Below are 18,480 nucleotides of genomic sequence, written 5' to 3'. Positions count from 1 at the left end.
AGCATAAATTGCATTGTTTTTAATCAGTCTATACACAATAATATTATTTGGTATTTATTTATTTATTTATTTTTTAAACGGGTATGGGGGCTATCTTGGTTCATTAATCTCCGTGCCTGGTTTAGTATTCAGTGCGCATCTGTTATATTACAACTATCAAAACACTCAAATACCTTTTATTGGGGGTTAAGTGACTGATGTGCCTAACATTTTTCAGCTGAGCCTTTGTTTCACTGAATAATCAACCACCGCGACACCCCCCTCTCTCTCACACACACACAGAGCCGACCAAATCATTAGCACGTCCCTCCCCCAAACAGCACAGACATTTACTTACACCTGAACTGAGTTGTTTGAGTAACATGGGTCGAACCCGTTACAAATCATAACAGTCTACTGCATTTCATTTTTATAATAACGCAAAAACACAAGCGGGGCGGAATGACCGACATCAGCTGACGCAGTAGAACGTCCTAACACTGTTTTAATTTTATGGTAATTTATTTCAGTTAATAAATCTACTATAAATTTAAAGAACACAAGAAATAAGATGACAAAAATCCATACACGCTTTTTTTCTAATTACAAGTGATAGAATCAAAAGGCTCACTGTGTTAACATTTATTGTGCTTAAATTTGATCCTAATAAGATTTGATTTAAATTCTAGAACAGTGGCAGCTGGAACACCTAAAACAGATGCAGGATTATTTTTTTATAATCTAAATAAAATGCTGTTTTAAACGTGGGCTAGTGTTATTTACATGCAATATTTGTTAATTTAATTTAAATGGGGTTTGGTCTCCGGAATGTTGAGCATCAGGATCCTCTTCTTTACTTTCCTAATCGCACGCATTAAGTTTTGTAAATTCGTTTAATGTTTAATAGTAAATAATGACCCCCGTTGCGCTGTACCACCGCTCGGAAAACCTTATGAAATACAAGTTTAGGACAATTATGATGATCTGCCACGGCGTGCGCGTGTGATGGGTGTACGCCCAAATCTACTATAACTACTCCCTCACTCCGTAGGCTCCCTGAATAGGCAGCAAAGGGACGGCAGCCGCCTATTTGTGCCGGCTGGCGATAATTAACGTTAATATGATCTCGGGCTTGCTCCGCATTATAAAAGCAAGGCGCGGAGGTTTGTCTGAGGTCTGGGAAGTACGTGATGTAATGGAGAATATGAAAGAAGCATGTCAGTGGGAAGATGTGACGCGCCCCGGGGACTTTAAACAAGGGCACTAGAATTCCGCCCTTTGATCTCCGCGCTGAGGACAGCGCGAGAAAGAGCTGCGCGAGCTCCCGCGGCATCTTCACTCCCGCACCGTGCCCGCCCTCGCAGCCCCGCTGCCGAAGAGGAAAAGTGTGGTTAGGTTTTTGCGTCAGCGAGAACTCGCGCCGGCCATCGACAGCGGGAGAAGCGCCGTCACGAGGGAGCGTGCAGGAGCGCTGCCTCCGCGTGCTCAGTTCTGCCACTCCGCGCACCAACACTTATCGTCAGCTGTGTGCCCGCATGCCAGTGTGGCACAGCCCCCGGAAATGCACATGCACAACCTTTATCCCATTCTTTCCATTCTCCCTCCTTCAACACTTTCCTTCCCCATTTTACCTAAATAAATTACCCTTTTCCCGTAAGACCTCTCCTCGTGTCCGTGCTTTATGGTGTCGCCCGTGCAACATGGGTCGAATCCGTTACAGATCATAACAGTCTACTGCATTTCATTCTTATAATAACGCACAAACACAAGCGGGGCTGAATGACCAACATCAGCTGACGCAGTAGAACGTCCTGACAATGTTATAATTTTTATGGTCATTTATTTTAGTTAATAAATCTACTATAAATTTAAAGAACACAAGATATAAGACGACACAAAACCCTACACGCGTCTTTTCTAATTACACGTGATAAAATTTAAAGGCTCACTGTGTTAACATTTATTTTGTTTAAATTTGATCCTAATAAGATTTAATTTAATTTAAATTCTACATTTGTATCGTCATTTTAGTTCTGTGATTATAAATTTGTTTAACTACAATGTTTTACTTGATTTTATCCGCTACTACGTGCAGTTCTAAAACTCCGTGTCTCATTAATCCAGCAGAGAATGAACTAAGGAATGAGGCGTCAGTCTGTAGTTATATAGCGCCACTCAACGGTAAAAGCCAGCAAACGCACAAAGCCAAACGGTACCGCCGAGCGCGGCGACGGTAGGACCTACAGTCCGATTGATTAACCACTGTAGACTGCACAGGGAGCAGGAAGCACACTTTAAAGTACACTGAGGCACGGACAGCAGCAATCGGCTCTCCACTGCTCTTCCTGTCATTTTAGCGACTTGAATTTTATTACCTGAATTTTGTGACCTGAATTTTTACAACCTGAATTTTATTACCTGAATTTTGCAACCTGAATTTTGTCGACCTGAATTTGTAAGATTGAAAAATAATGAAGATTGTATTTTTAACACTTGAAAATATTTTTGAACTGCAATTTAGTAACTTGAATATTTTTGCATTGAATTTTAAATGCTTGGATTACATTTTCACTTGAAATAAACAACCACAATAAATTGCAGTGGCAAAAATTTCAAACATTGTAAATGCTCTGAGGATTTTTTTCAATTCAGATCAAATTGCAATGCAAAAAAAATTCAAACATATTTATTGCAACACGTTTTTTTCAGTTCATGTAATTCAACCTGCTATTTTGCTTTGAGGAATTTTGGCACTATTATACTTCCATACAGTAACGTTTTCCTCAAACAATAACTTCCTCTTATACTCTTCCATCGTAAAACTAAGACAAGCTTAAATATGCACAACTGTATGATTTGGCTTCACCAACCAATAAGACTAATCGCATCTAATCCACAGCCAGAGTTTGAACTACTGAACATGCCATGTAGTCCCATAGCGTGTGCATGCGCGGTACGGTTATAATGCATTTAGAGCTGCGCACGCTAACTGAAATGACAGCTCATAAACGTTCACAGTAACGGTTTGTGTATGTCATTATTGAGATACTGAGACAAGATGGAGTACTATAACTCTCTTATAGACTTTATTATTGATTAAACGGTAAACATTCGCAACATATCAGAATTTAATCATGATGACATTTCAAAGTTCAGCCAAGAAAACTTGCCCAGTTGGAATAATCTAGAAGAGGGGCGTGTCGTGGAGGAGGTACACGGCCGAACCTGAGCGATGGTCCCGTCACATCATTCAGTTAAGGTGAGTGGTGAAAGCAACTTTGATTATTTTACAACATGAAATATTATTTAACTAGTTATTGTATTGTATCGCTATGCGGTGTTAATGGCATTGTCCTAAATGTGTGCGTGTTTTCTAATTTTGCTATACTGTTAGCATGCTAGCTAGCTTAACATGAGGTAGCCCACTGCTAACATTGGATTTAGGTGTAAATGTATAGCCAAGATTAACTATAGACCATATAAACCTTTAAAGTGAAGGAAGGGGAGGTGAAAGTGTTATTTAATGTTTAAAAATCATTATTTTTAAAAATAATTAATGAATTTAATCAAAAAATTGTTTTTTATTTATTGTAGTTTACTGTAATTCTGTAATTATTCTAATTAATTAATAGTAATCCACTGTAATGTCATGTTTATACTTAAATACTGAAATCTGTATTTACATTAACTTACTGTAATATAATGAATTAATTAATTACCACCACCTTTGCTACCTTCACCTTACGCTGCATCTCCCTGTACTCCTGTCTCCTGACCCTCTTCAGTTCTCTCAGAGTCCCACTTCCCACTTCCTCTGGCTACACTCTCCCCTACCAACACTTTGCTGTCACTGATCTCTTTCAGATTACAACGTCGACACAAGATGTAGTCGACCTGAGTGCTTCTGCCCCCACTCTTATATGTCACCCTATGTTCCTGCCTCTTCTGGAAGAAAGTATTTACTACTGCCATTTCCATCCTCTTTGCAAAGTCCACCACCATCTGTCCTTCTACATTCCTGTCCTGAAGACCAAACCTGTCCAACACATTTTCATCACCTCTGTTCCCTTCCCCAACATCTGCACCAATCACCACTCTCTCCCCTCTGGGGATGCTCTGCATCACTTCATCTAACTCACTCCAGAATTTCTCCTTTTCTTCTAACCTGTGGGGCATAACCACTAACAACATTGCACATCACATCATCAATATCCAGCTTCAGACTCATCACCCTATCTGATACTCTCTTCACCTCTAGAACATTCCTTACAAACTCCTCTTTCAGAATAACTCCTACTCCGTTTCTTTCCCTATCCACACCATGTTAAAACAACTTGAACCCTGATCCTAAGCTTCTAGCCTTGCTACCTTTCCACCTGGTCTCCTGGACACACAGTATATCCACCTTCCTTCTCTGCATCATATCAACTAACTCTCTTCCCTTCCCTGTCATGGTCCCAACATTCAAAGCCCCCACTATCACTCCTAAACTCTTGCTTTTCCTTCTCTGCTTTCGAACACGCCTTCCTCCTTGAGGATCTTCCCTCAATCCAGGACATTTACTTTGCACTAGGTAAAAGAGGTGACATTTATATGTTTATAAGTGAGGTTACATTTACAGTATATGTTCCCTTTTAAAAGCTACACTTGATGCTGCGTGAAAACACTATTGAGAACGCTCTTTGTGCGACCGGTTGTTGAAACATGTGTGTCAAACACACCAAAGTTTGGCTTGTACTGTATAACCTCGGACCTGCAATAAGCTATTTAAAAAGTTTTTTGTGCAATATGGTACTTATTCTTTTATTGTATTGAATTGTATTGCATTGTACTCTATCTTATTTTATTTTATTTACATTTTTTCCCTATTTATTACTCTTTACTTTCTACTGGATAACAACTGTGAGCAATTATAACTAAGAATAAGCAATTTCCCTCTGAGATTATTAAAGGTTTTTAAATCTTGAATCTTGAATAAATATAAGGTAAAAAATGACTATATATGTCTATGTTCCAAAAATTACAGCCCTGACTGTATGTGTTTCCTATATCAAAATATCACCAGTTGTGTCAAGTAGTCTAAGAGTTACAAAGGAAAACTTTAAAAACATTATTATACATTAACACTGAGTCAATGAATTTAATTTAACACTGGCCACAAAATAAAAATAAAAAAATAAAAAAATAAAAAAATCAGGTTTAACATCACTTTACATCAGTTATTTTCTTTAAAAATGATGTCGACTATTGTGCATACAGTAGATTTATTCATCTGCGTATCATCATAGTACAACATTGTTGTATTTCATATGTTACAGGTTTTCCCTGGTCATTGAAAAATAAATGAACAACCATATTGTAAAACATAAACTTAGTTTATTTTTGTTCCTTGAAGCAGCAGATATTCTTTTCCTCTTTAATACAACAGCCCTAAAGTCATCTGATTATTCTGATAATCGCCAGGCCCAGATGTATCTGGCTTCATTGAGCCTTAAGTCCGACTTTACTGATTAATTACATTGATTAGTTAAAGCACACTACGGAGCTACACAGCGATGATTAAAGGTAATTAATATCATTAAATGAGTAAGGAACTCAGGCTGCTGCAAATCATGTGTATTTGGTACAATATAAAAATAAAGATGTTAGATTTTTAAACAAGGCGGTTAAGATGGTTTTTGTTTTTGTTTGTGCAACAAATTCCTTCTCATTTATGTTCTTTTGTTGAAACTGTTCTCTCAGCATCTCTTCAGTATGGCACCGGGTGACTTCTGGCAGTCTGGCAGTGAACCTCTCGCTAGCTGACCCCCGGGATTTGCTGAGTGGGGACGTTCCCTCGGCTGCTCGGGACGTCGATGTTGGGGTCGTCGTCCACCTGGTAGCACTTCCCCAGGTTCTTAATGATGTTAAAGTTATAGCGCGCCGTCGCTGCGATACTGTTCTCCAGAAGCCAGCCCTCTGACTCAGAGTCAGGGTTTCCTAACTTCAGCATGTTCTCCATGGAGGTCTGTAGGTAACGGACTCCGGTGAGCACAGCAAGCTTTAGGAGAGAGAAGAAAAGATAAAGAGAAGATCAAGAGAAGTCCTCTGTGCTTACAATGTCAGAAAACGTTCATTTACAGCTTTCGCCCTGAGACTGGAGACTCCTTCCATAAATGTTAAAAAAATATTTTATATATCATTTTATAATAATAATAATATAATATATCAGACCTCAAAGAGCCAGATGATGAGCACGATGAAGCCGATGGACTGCATGATGTAGGTGTAGTGATCCAGCAGCGCGTGTCTGCAACCCCTCTGGTTCAGGTTCAGTTCCTCCGTCTGATAATCGTAGCTGTAGTGTGCAGAGCTGTTGGTGACTTGGTGCTGGATGCAGGGCCGAGGGGAGGACGGGTTACAACAGCTGAAGGGAACGCTGTCCAGGAGGTACTTCCCCTCCACGTTGCTTCTCTGACGACTAACAGGAAACAGAAAGCGATCATTTGATTTAGACGGATTTGAGTTACTCTACTCTGAGTAACTGTAGGTGCTGTATAGCTCATCTCTCAGGGAGTTCAGATTTAAGACTCAGGAAGCTCTCACACACATTAGTCTGGTTTAGTCGAGTCTGAATCAGAGGGAAATTCATTTAGTTTCAGCCATAGTGAGAAAATGATTAGGTTATGAGTTTGATTGAACGGCATGAAATGAACTAAATGTTACTGTGTGTTTTTAATTTCAGCCAGAGCATAAAGCTGGAGCGCTGCAAAAAACTAACAAAAAAAGTCCATGTGTTCTGGACATTTGGACAAAAAGACAATATAAACATTATATACAACTGATAAGCTTTAAAGTGGTTATTTATATAATTATCTAATTATTTAGTGAGCACAACGACTCAAAACAGTTTAGGGCCCGGTTTCTCGAAAGCTTCTTATCGCTAAGTAGTTCTTAAGTTGTACCTTAACCCTTTTCTTAGCGTTATGGCGCATTTCCCGAAACGTTCTTACGCTTAGTATCTCCTAGTTAAGTCACACGTTCTTAAGGTTGGTCTGGACCAACCTTAACTCATTCTTAGCGTAGTTTCAGCTCACGACGCTAGTCGCCGCCACTGAGCAGCAGTCTTTATAAATCAGCAGTGTATGGAAGCGCATTATGGCACGTTATTAAAGTCATATTAATAATGGAATATACTTTAGACCTGCTTATGCATTTTATTTTATTTACTATCAGAACTAATAGAGTGACTTTTAATTAGCCTATTTCATAATGTGACTAATGCATTAAAATTGGCGATCACTTTTAATATTAAACAGGTGGAAAACAATTTGGCAGCGATACAGCGTGTTGTTGTGCTAAACTGAAGACGGCGCCGTCCGCGGAGCCATGAGGTTTATGTACATTTTTCCTTTAGGGAAAATTTCAGCCCTTTTCATATTTTGCCTGAGGTGAATATTTAAAAAAAAAAAGTTTTGCCTTCCAAAGCAACAGATTATGGAGCTTGTTGACCTGCTCAGACCTGCACTTGCCAGGCCAACGCGTCGTATTTTTTTGCGTGGTAAAATGGAAACGTTATCACGGCACCAAAACTGACCTACAGCCACCGCGCGAAACCGTGTAGGTGAGATACTGTAGGGGTATTAAACCTCCACTCTGTCATCTCATCGTATTCATTCCATAAGTGCGCTATACAACCCCAACCACTGACATGCTTCACATTGTTTCTGAAGCTGGTGAAGAGTGTTGTCAGCTGTTTGTCAATCAACTATGATTGTACTGTATACTCGGTTCGTTTCACTACAGGTTACATGAAAATATAAGCGACAGTTTGGTGATTTAATTTATATATTTGTCTATTATGGCATGCTATTGATAAGTTAACCCATGTCGAAATGACCGCTATTAAAAGAATTTAATGCACTGTTTAATTTGCATAGAAAGTGCCGTCTTTCCCAACGCTGTCATGCAAAAGGAGTCAAAAATCGATTCCTGAGCCACCGATGTCAGCTAATTCAGTACCTTCTGTAGACAGCGCCTTGTAACGTCGGACGTAAGAGGCAGCGACTTAAGAAGACTCCTAAGAGACAGTTTGAGAAATACACTTAGAAAAGTTATCACTTAAGATATATCTTAAGAGTCTTCTTAGCGCGCAAATACTGTGCGTTATAGAGAAACTGGGCCCAGGAAGCTTTCTTCTTTCAAAAGAATCAAATTCACTCTAATTCAGAAACCAAAAAGGAGAATAAAAAAATAAAAAAAATAAAAAGAATCCGTTTGGAAAGTAAAACAATTAAAATCAAAGAGCAAACAAATCAACAGTACAAATTTCCCACTGAATCAGACTACACTACAAACGAAAAAAAGATTCAATTTAATTCAATTAATTCAGAAAACAAACCAAAAAATAATAAAAAGAAATAAATAAAAAGAAACTACTGTAGTCTCATTTGATTTAGGAAGCAAACCAAATTACAGACTAAATGGATCATAAGAATTAATTTCCTTTTAAATAGGAAAACAAACCAAACAGCAAACTAATTAAAAGAATAGATTTCTCACTGAATCAGGAAACAAATCAAACCAAATAGAATATGAATAAAAATAGCTAAAATCTAGAAAATAAACAAACAACAAAAACAAAATATTCCAAAGAATCAGGTCTCATTTGTCTTGAAACTAAACAAAATCACAGAATCAAAATAATCAATTACCTTTATAATTCAGAAAACAAACTAAATTAAAGACCAAAATTATTAAAATAATCAACTTCCACTGTGTCAGACAAACAAACCAAACCAAAGAGTAAATGTAGTTTACTACATGTTTAATTCAGAAAAATAAACCAAGTCACAGACCGAATAAATCAAAATAATCAACTTCCTCTTTAATTCAGAAAACAAATCAAATCAAAGAGCAAATCAATAAAAAAAATCACTTAGATTCAAATTAAAGAAAAAGACTAATACAGTAGGTGTGGACATATCCTTATCGAATAATAATAAAATAAATAATAATACTAATGTTTTTAATAATGTTTTTTTTTTTATTTTGCATACGTTTTTTTCAATAGTCTTTTTAAAAAATCTCTTTGTAATCTTGTGTTTTTAGCTTCATGTGTTAAATTTCCGTTTATTTCAGCACGTAAGTCTGAATTAGTTGTTTCAATGTTTTACTGTTTACTTTACAGATAAAACTCACTTCAATTTAGTTCAGAAACAATATGCGTTATTAAAGTTACTTCTCGTTAAGGCTTTAGAATTGTTAAACATCCGACCGAACACTGTGTAAATTTTTTTAAATACTAAAGCACTTTTTCTTAAAATTAAAATGAACAAAGAAGCTTGTACTCACTCCATAACTTCCTTGCTGGTCATGTCCAGATAGCAGTTACTGACCCACTGGATGTGGAACCAGTCTCTAAACCCATCGTTTCCACAGCACTGGAACTGGATCTGCAGGAGATCGACATTCTGCTTGATGTAACAGCGCCCGGGCACGTCCGTGTCCCCGTAGTAACGCATGGCATCCTTCAGCCCCGAAAACAGAGCCGCCTCCAGGTCCCTGTGCATGGTGTAGCACATCAGAGCTCCCACCAGGATGCAGAAGGTGAAGAAGAAGGTACAGATGATGTACGGCAGCATGAGGAGCTTCCAGTGCAGGAACTTATCGGCATCCACACAGTCGTAGCAGATCTTCCCGCCCAGGAAGTTGATCCCACAGGCGGCCAGGCCCACGGTGATCAGCATGTGTGGCACGGAATGGATCTCCTTAGCCATGACCTCCCGTCTCTTCTGGATCTCCACTTTTAAGAAAAGGCCCAAGCTGAAGAGCACCAGGCCTGTGAGGACAGAGACCCAGTTGAGCACCCACAGCGCCTGGGCCAGATTGTCCCGTCTCGTCTTGGTGAAGGTCACCTTCAAGACCGCCATTTTATTAGAGGGCAGTAGGTCTGAGTGCGGGGGAGGGGCGGAAATACGGTCACAGCATGGGGTTATGTCTAAAAACCCCTCGTAATCAGATTAGTGGGGGTATTGTACTCCTCTCCATGATGGTCTGAGCTGCATGAAAATCCAAGATGGAGGAAAATAGAAGACAATATAGCGTGGCATTCTGTTAGAGGAAAATAATCAGTGGCATCGAGATGTGATGGAGCAGAGTTGTGGTTCTGGCATGGAAAATTAATCAACACCTTCTGACCAACAGAACAAAGCAATAGTTTCAAAATGAAAAAATAAACCTTCTGATTTTTTTTGCATTATATTATACCAAGTTTAAAATGAAATTAGAATAAAATTATTTAAGAAACAAATTTCAACATCAGACTAACGTGTGCCGGCATTTTATCTACAGAAAAGGACACGTACGGTACCTTCATTGTCCTGCTGCTCAGGTTCTCCTTTCACAAGAGAAATCCATACTGATTTTGGTTTTTAGAAATATTTTTATCCTTTTTTCACGTCGCTCATTGTTGGTCTGTTTTCAGGTGAGCGCAGAGTCGTGAGTACGGCTGGAGTAGTGGCTCGCCTCTGAGTCAGGTAATCGGCTTATCACCAGGACTTAATGGAACAGAGCCGGACTGACTCGACCAATCCGAGCCCAGAGGGGGTGTTTCACTATCTGGAAGTTCACACGCAGGTGAACACACTTGAATAAGCAATAAAAATCTAAATTATGGTTTGGTTTAAACCAAGTCTAGAATTTGCAGTCCAACATTTTGCGACATCATTTTCACCCAAACTGAAGAAATGATGGTGGCCGAGAAGTGTAAAGAAAAATAACAAAAACAAAAAACTAAATAAATCATCTGTTTTGCACTTCTTGGCCACTGTGAGAAAAACACTACTCATGTTACTCATGTTAAGAGGTAATGCAGGGATGTCCAACTGGATCCAGAAAGTGCTGGTGTGTATGTACTGTATGTGTGTGTGTGTGTGTGTGTGTGTCTGCGTGTGTGTGTTCCAACCAAACAGATGCTGCACAAGAATGACTAATTAAACATGTGGAACCAGCTATGGCTTCTGCTTTGTTGGAATGAAAACCATCACACACACACACACACACACACACACACACACACACACAACAAACCTTTTTTTTTTCATTCACAAAGATGTTTGTCACTTCTGGTCCTGGTGGTCCCCTGCACATGCAACACTCAGATGTGTAGGACCAGGGCTGAGAAGCGCTATCCTGATAATAATAATAATAATAATAATAATAATAATAATAATCACATCCTCTAATCCAACTGGATGAACTGTTAATTCATCTTTATCACTTTAGTGTACAATATAAGATGCTTGTTTTTCATGCAGTAGTAGTGATTTTAACTGAGACGTGCTACGAAATGTTATATCTGTACTTTATGTTGCTGTTTGTGTCCATAATCTAAACTGCACATGAACAATAATCCACATCTGAGCTGTTCTGCCCGATACATCTCTGAGTGCTTAAAGCCTTTAAATAGTGTCAAAACATTTAGTAAAAGTCTGCTCTGGAAATACTTTAAGCATGCCGTTGAATCCAAGGCAGAACATTTAAGGGAGATGAATATTTACAAGTTAAGATAAATTTTTTTTTAATGAATGAAAAAAAAAAAGATGATGATGATGATGATGATAAATTTGTAATTTTGTGAAATGTTGTAGCTTTTGTCTTTTTGAAAACCTGTGATTATTTATAGATTTTTTTTTACAACAGTTTAATTAATGTACTTTGTTATTCACTTAAATAATAATAATAATAATAATAATAATAATAAATATAATAATGTTGGCTGAGGGTCTACCACGGATGTAAAATGGTAATAAATACAATGATCACCCCTCACGTCCACAGAGGTTAGACTACAGAGGCTCTGAGATGACTGGATGTACAGTAATACTAACACTGTACTAACACTGTACTAATACTAATAATAATAATGTTCCCTTTGTGCCACATGGTGGAGCCACAGCGATGGAAACGTGAGGAAGAGACGCTGGTACGCTCCTTGACTTGATTGATTCTGAGTTCTTTTCAGTTCACGTTGCAATACAGTGACTTGGTAAAAGGTCTGTGTAGCATCTTTTTTTTTAAAAAGGAGCTTTTAGGTTTAAGTGCTAGACACACAGCTTTAAGCAACAAACAACAACAACAACAACAACAACAACACTAGAGTATATACATTGTTAGCCATTAGCTCTCCCGGAGGTAAATGACGCTCTCTTGGCCAGCTCACACAAGGCAGGATCTCATTTCATGACAAACCTGATAAACCTGAACATTAAATCTCGCTTTGCTTTTGTTCTGTGATAAATGTCAAAGTTAGAAGTGAATTTAGCCGTAACAGCTAAATAAGCTAACAGCCGTGTAATAGCTAACCAGAATCACATTATATGAAACAACAGCTCCTTTTTTATTGTAACCGGTTACTTGTGATTTGTTTGAGTAATGATGGAACTATTGAAAAGTCTGCATCAGTGGAGCAGTTTCAACAATATGTGAGTTTGTTTAGCGTTAGCAGGGAGCTGCTTCACTAACTCATGACTTTAATTAGACCATAATTAGCATAGACATTAATTAAAGGTTGATTTAACATTTTTAACATTCGAAATAATTTTGAATATAAACTGCCTGGCAAAAAAAGGAAAAACAAAGTTGCCAAATTATTGGGCTGCATCAAGCAAAGAAAACAACTAAGGAGAAGAGAAATGGGTTAAGAACCGTTCAACACACCACCAAACCCTGGAAGGAGAAGCACTGAACCAGCAGCTTTGTAAAAGAAATGTGGTCTGGAAAAAAACTAAATCATGAATGGAGATGACTTAAACATTTGGTGAAGTTGCATAAAAAAAAAAAATCAACAGTAAAAACCAGAACTGTGTTTAATAAATGAGAACTGACAAGATTGGGACTAAACAGCTGTGTGTCCATGAGAAAACCACTCGTTAGTGAGACTCATCAGGAAAAAGACTTCCGTTTGTTAGGGATCATAAAGACTGGACTTTGGAGCGATGGAAAAAGGTCATGTGACCTGATGAGTCCAGACTGACCCTATTCCAGAGTGATGGGCGTGTCAGGGTGAGAAGGGAAGGACATGAAGCGATGCTCCCATCATGCATAGTGTCCACTGTACAAGCCTCTGGAGACAGTGTTATGATCTGGGGTTGATCAGTTACTCAGGTCGAGACTCAGTAACGTTATGGGGCAATAAAATGAAGTCAGCTGACCACCTGAATGTACTGAATCACCAGAGGATCACATCTATGGAGTTTCTCTTTCTTAAAGCACAGGCATATTCCAGAGCTCAGAGTTATTCTGGGAGCATGAGACATCATTTTCACACATAAACCAGTATGTAATGTGTGTGTGTGTGTGTGCGTGTGTGAGAGAGAAATGTCTCTTTATTGTTAGGTGACCTGTAATGTGGGGCGACTTGAAAACGTTTGACGCGACAGAGTTAAGAGACAGGTTTGTCAGCATGTTCTGAGCATCAGTGTTTACAGGAATTAAAAAAATGCTGTTAATAATCAGCTTCACCTCGTCACCGATCATTTCCTCATTTTAACCGCATGACACGGAGATTTATTTCCTTACTTCATTCAGCTAATGTAGTCTTTCCACAGCGCCGAAAACGTGCACGCTTCCTAATCCTCCATGTCCATGTGAACACGATTTCCTCTGCAAACAGCCCTCAGGAGGAATAAACACAAGCGACAGGCTCGTCTGCTCGAGTCCTCCCTAAAACATCTCACAGTTTCTTTCCCACTCGCTGATGTCATGTGTGGAAGGCGCCAATATTATTGCACCCAACGTGACCATATGGCCCTGTTTAATCCAAACGGATCTGATTAAAGAGCACAATTATATAATGAACACATCACGCTGATGGTTCAGGAGAAGGCCAGCGTTGGGGATGTGAACATGCAGAATGTCGGGATCTCTCTCGCACCAGTACACACACTCACACTAACACAAGAATAACACAAAGTGCCTCTTTTTAGGAAAAGATTATAACGCGTTATAACTCTGCAGAGACTTAGGAATGAGGAGTATTCGGTGCACAGTGAGGCCTTTGTGCTCGGCCTGGTTCCTGGAAACCCTAATCGCATTTGTTAGCCAAACGTCCTGTTGATGAGTTCAGCAGAAAAATGTTTCATTTCATGTTAAATGTGCTACAGCGGATAATCGGGTTAGCGTCGTGTTCCTGTTTCCTCTCCGTTAGCCCACGGATGTTCCAGCAAGTAGATTCGTCTTTAAGCAGAAGTCACCTTATTCACGCAGCACGTTTCAACACAATAAGCAAATAAACTACACGTGATGAAATACTGCATTTAAATAATCTGTGAGTACGAAAGAGATAAAAAGTGATTTTGGAAAATATAGAATGAAAGAATAGGGAAAAAAAGAAGACTAAAAAAGGTAAATAAAATCTATAATACAATAACAGTAAACACATCTAAATAAATAAATAAATAAATACATAATAAATTTTATTGAAACTGTGCAAAAATAAAAAAGTAAAATAAATCTTTAATAGAATAAACTGAATTTAATAATTTAATTATTGTTACAAAGCAACAAATACATGTAAAACCACCAAAATATGTAAACTATATCAACGACAATATTACAGCTAACCATATATATGTATATACTATATACTACAGTATATAACTAGTGTAAATTCAGTGCTTATCAAAAATTACATAACATGAAATTTTTTATTGTAACTAAAAAAAAACTTTAGATTCATTACAGTGAAATGCTTCAAGCCATAATTAAACTACAATTAAATTAAAATTGAAATGTAAAAAAGCTTTAAATATTTAACTTTTCATGAAATTAATATAGAATATATACATATACATGAGTATAGAATATATACATTTTACTTTTTCAATTAAATTGCGAAAATTTTTTTGCAATTTTAATCTTTTTTTAAGTGCACTGTATATCTATGTATGTTCTAATGAGTTAGTGTATATATATACAGTACAGGCCAAAAGTTTGGACACACCTTCACTCATTTAATGTGTTTTCTTTATTTTCATGACCATTTACATTGGTAGATTCTAACTCAAAAGTTATGCACTTAACAAAAAAAGGTGAAATAACTAAAAACAGTTATTTCTACAAAATAGCCACCCCTGCGCTGATTTTCACCCCTGCTCTGCTTTGCACACTATTACATTTAGTAAGACACTCTTATCCAGAGCAACTTACATTTTTATTTCATTACACTTCTGAGCAGTTGAGGGTTAAGGGCCTTGCTCAAGGGCCCAACAGTGGCAACTTGGTGGTTGTGGGGTTTGAACCTGGGATCTTCCGAACCGTAGTCCAATGCCTTAACCACTGAGCTACCCCATGACATTCTCTCGATGAGCTTCAAGAGATAGTCACCTGAAATGGTTTCCAACAGTCTTGAAGGAGTTCCCAGAGGTGTTTAGCACTTGTTGGCCCATTTGCCTTCACTCTGCGGTCCAGCTCACCCCAAACTATCTCGATTGGGTTCAGGTCCGGTGACTGTGGAGACCTTTTTTTGTTAAGTACATAACTCCACATGTGTTCATTCATAGCTTTGATGCCTTCAGTGAGAATCTACCAATGTAAATGGTTATTAAAATAAAGAAAACACATTGACAGATGAGAAGGTGTGTCCAAACTTTTGGCCTGTACTGCATATATATACACTACCGTTCAAAAGTTTTAGAACACTTTCTAACTCCATGATGGTTCCTGATTTTTCTTTCTTTCTACATTGTAAAGGAATGCTGAAGGCGTCCAAAAATGCATTAATCTCCTTTGAACAGTTAATAGTGAGATGTTTCTGCTACTTCTGCTCAGTAAAGACTTCATAACGCCTCTAATCTGAGGTGCTGTTACTTGGTCATTTTTCAGGCTGATAACTCTAAATGAACTTCTCGTCTGCGGCAGAGGTAGGTTTTGGTCTCGCCCTCCTGGGACGGCCTTCATGAGAGACAGTTTCATTATGGTGCTTGACGGATTTTGCAAATGCACTTGACAATACTGTTCTTGCAAGAACTATTACAGAAAGGCCGACCTCTGTGTCTTAAAATAACAACTGACTGTTGTTTTTCTTGTTGTTATGTAATTACCTAATTCCATATGTGTTATTTTATAGTTTTGAAATCCCCAGTATTGTTGTAGAATGTAGAAAATAAATCACTAAACAAAAACAAAGAAATTTGCAAGTGTTCTAAAACTTTTGAACGGTAGTGTGTGTGTATATATAACCTAAATGAGAATGGTTTTGATCCCCCTCATTTTTTTTTATATTTTGCTTAGAAACAGTCAGACATTCTTGTATCTTTGATGTAGTCTTGAAGAACAGGAACTCTTCCTGCCAGAGGAAAAAACCTTGACTAAGGGTTCTGGATCAAAGCCTCCAACTGATACTAGATCCTAAGATTCAGGTTCTGCCCATGGTGTAGAATCGTCAAGTAGAGATTTACAGTAGTTTTTCACAACTTTGTGAGCTGTCAGGGTCAGTTTCATCTTGGTCTTATGGGTTTCCTGGATTTGCGGAAGACCTGTGATCATGTTGTAAAAGATTTGGGGGAAAAGTTGTTCTCACCTAAAACAAGTATCTCACTCTTTCCATAGAAAGAACCATGTCCTTGGATTTGGAGGTGCTGATTTTAAATGTGTGTTCCCCTCTATCCCTCCAACCCAACCACCTTTCCATCCTTTGTTTTATCTTGAAACCACAAACCACTGGGCAAACAAGACACACCCTTAATAGTGCCTTGAATTATTTAAATATAACATGACCAATGTGAGCAGAAGTCCCACTCTGCTCCTACAGAGTCTCAGATACCCCATTTTCCTCTATACTGATAGGAGTTGGTTCAGGGATCTTAAGGTTCCTCTCCAGTTCCTAGATAGCTGTCTCACTAGACAGACCCCAGGACCTGCTGGAGAGATTCGAGCTCATGCTTGGCTTGGGAAAGTCTGAGGATTATCATCCCAGGAGAACCTGGACAGGGATGGAGATGTTCGTTATGTGTAACCCTTTCTGTTCTTTTCTTTTCTTTCTTTCCTAACTTTTTAGGAACATTTACCCCCAAAACACCTGAGATAACCTGAAAAATACATATCTGATCTAAAACCTAAAAGTGATTCTACTCATGCGCAAGCAGAAACTTAGACAATAAACACCGCACACACCCAGTAAAATGCAGACACACACACACACACACTCTCAGAGAGTCTTAGAAACTGCTTAAAACTTGGTGAAACTTGCAGCAGCAGAGAGTGTGACGTGTGACTGGTGTAATGCGGTCGTACAAGTGTGTGTCCATTCCATTCATCATCATTCCACAGAAAAAAAAGCGAGTTTTCTTGATAATGAGGAAAAAATACGCAGAGCTGAAAAAAAGGTTAAAAACAAGAAAAGGTTGAAAAAGCGGAAAAAAGATCAAAGAGTTCTAGTATGTTGCTAGCATCGTGCTAAGCTACCTCAGGGTCTTGATGTGGCGTTGCTAGTTACTGTAGTAACAGCAGTGTTCCTAGTGATTGCTAGCTACTGTAAGGTTATGCTAAGCCATGGTGTTCAGGAGGGGTGCTACTGTATGGTGTTGCTAAGTTGCTTTGATGTTGTTAAGTGGCTGCTGTAGTGTTCCATCTGGTTGGCAAACTATTGCTAAGTCATTCCTGTGATATTCCAGGTGGTTGCTAGTGTGTTGTTAGCCACTCATTGTAGTATTCACTGTAGTGTGTGTGTAGCTAGTAGCATCGATGTTCCAGCTGGTTGCTATGTAGCTGCTGCAGTGCTCATGGTGGTTGATGTTCCTTTGCTTCGGTAGTGCTATGGTGTTCCAATTGTTTGCTAGTTGGCTAGTTTGTTGTTCCAGGTTGTTGCTAGCCAATAACTTTTGGTAATCAAATTTTCTACCAAGTGGTTGATGATATTCCAAGTGTTTTCTAGGGTGTTGTTGGGTGTTCTATCTGGTTGGTGAGGTAATACTATGTGCAGTAGTAGCTGTGGCGTTCCTGCTGGTTGCTAAGGTTTTAATAGGGTTTTGCTATGGTATGGTGGTTGTCATGGTGTTCCAGTTGGTTGCTAAGGTGTTGCTTTGGTTGTGCTGTGGTTTTACAGTGGTTCAGGATATTTGTTATAGTCTTCCAGTTTGCTACGGTGTTGCTAGTATTATTCTATGGTATCACAGCTGGTTGCTAAAGTGGTTCAAGGTGGCTGTCATGGTGTTCCTGGTGGTTGCTAAGGTGTTGCTAGGGTTGTGCTATGATATCACAGCTGGTTGTATAATGGCAACAACCTAGCAAAGTTGGTTTAAGGTGGTTGTCATGGTGTTCCCGCTGGTTGCTCGGCTGTTGCTAGGTTGTTGCCAGTATGTTTCCGCTGGTTTCCACTGGTTGTTAGGCTGCAGAAGTGGTATTCCAGGTGGTTGTCAGCATGTTGCTAGACAGTTTCTCTGGTGTTGCAATGGTACTTAACAAAATTTGCTCAGTTTTCTGCGGTGTCTTTATGCTGCATGCACCAAATACCTTAGCACC

The 18,480-nt window shown here is 38.7% G+C and overlaps 1 protein-coding gene across 2 annotated transcripts; it reads right to left on the bottom strand.

Annotated features, from left to right (window-relative positions):
• Positions 1 to 5,355: 5,355 nt before the first annotated feature.
• prph2lb (peripherin 2-like b) lies at positions 5,356 to 10,602 on the bottom strand. Of its 2 annotated transcripts, none has more exons than XM_053488578.1 (4): positions 10,331 to 10,602; positions 9,313 to 10,153; positions 6,193 to 6,439; positions 5,356 to 6,019 (listed from the first exon to the last, which is right to left on the bottom strand). In XM_053488578.1, exons 2-4 carry the CDS (start codon positions 9,888 to 9,890, stop codon positions 5,777 to 5,779), a joined length of 1,068 nt encoding a protein of 355 aa, XP_053344553.1. In that variant the 5' UTR covers positions 9,891 to 10,153; positions 10,331 to 10,602; the 3' UTR covers positions 5,356 to 5,776. The 2 variants fall into 2 exon arrangements, with proteins under 2 accessions (XP_053344553.1, XP_053344554.1); XM_053488579.1 differs by having other exon boundaries at positions 9,313 to 10,126.
• Between the last annotated feature and the right edge of the window lie 7,878 nt (positions 10,603 to 18,480).

Source organism: Clarias gariepinus, chromosome 27 (genome assembly GCF_024256425.1).
Source record: "Clarias gariepinus isolate MV-2021 ecotype Netherlands chromosome 27, CGAR_prim_01v2, whole genome shotgun sequence".
Lineage (NCBI taxonomy): Eukaryota > Metazoa > Chordata > Actinopteri > Siluriformes > Clariidae > Clarias > Clarias gariepinus.
This window is presented reverse-complemented; position numbering and strand designations above follow the sequence as displayed.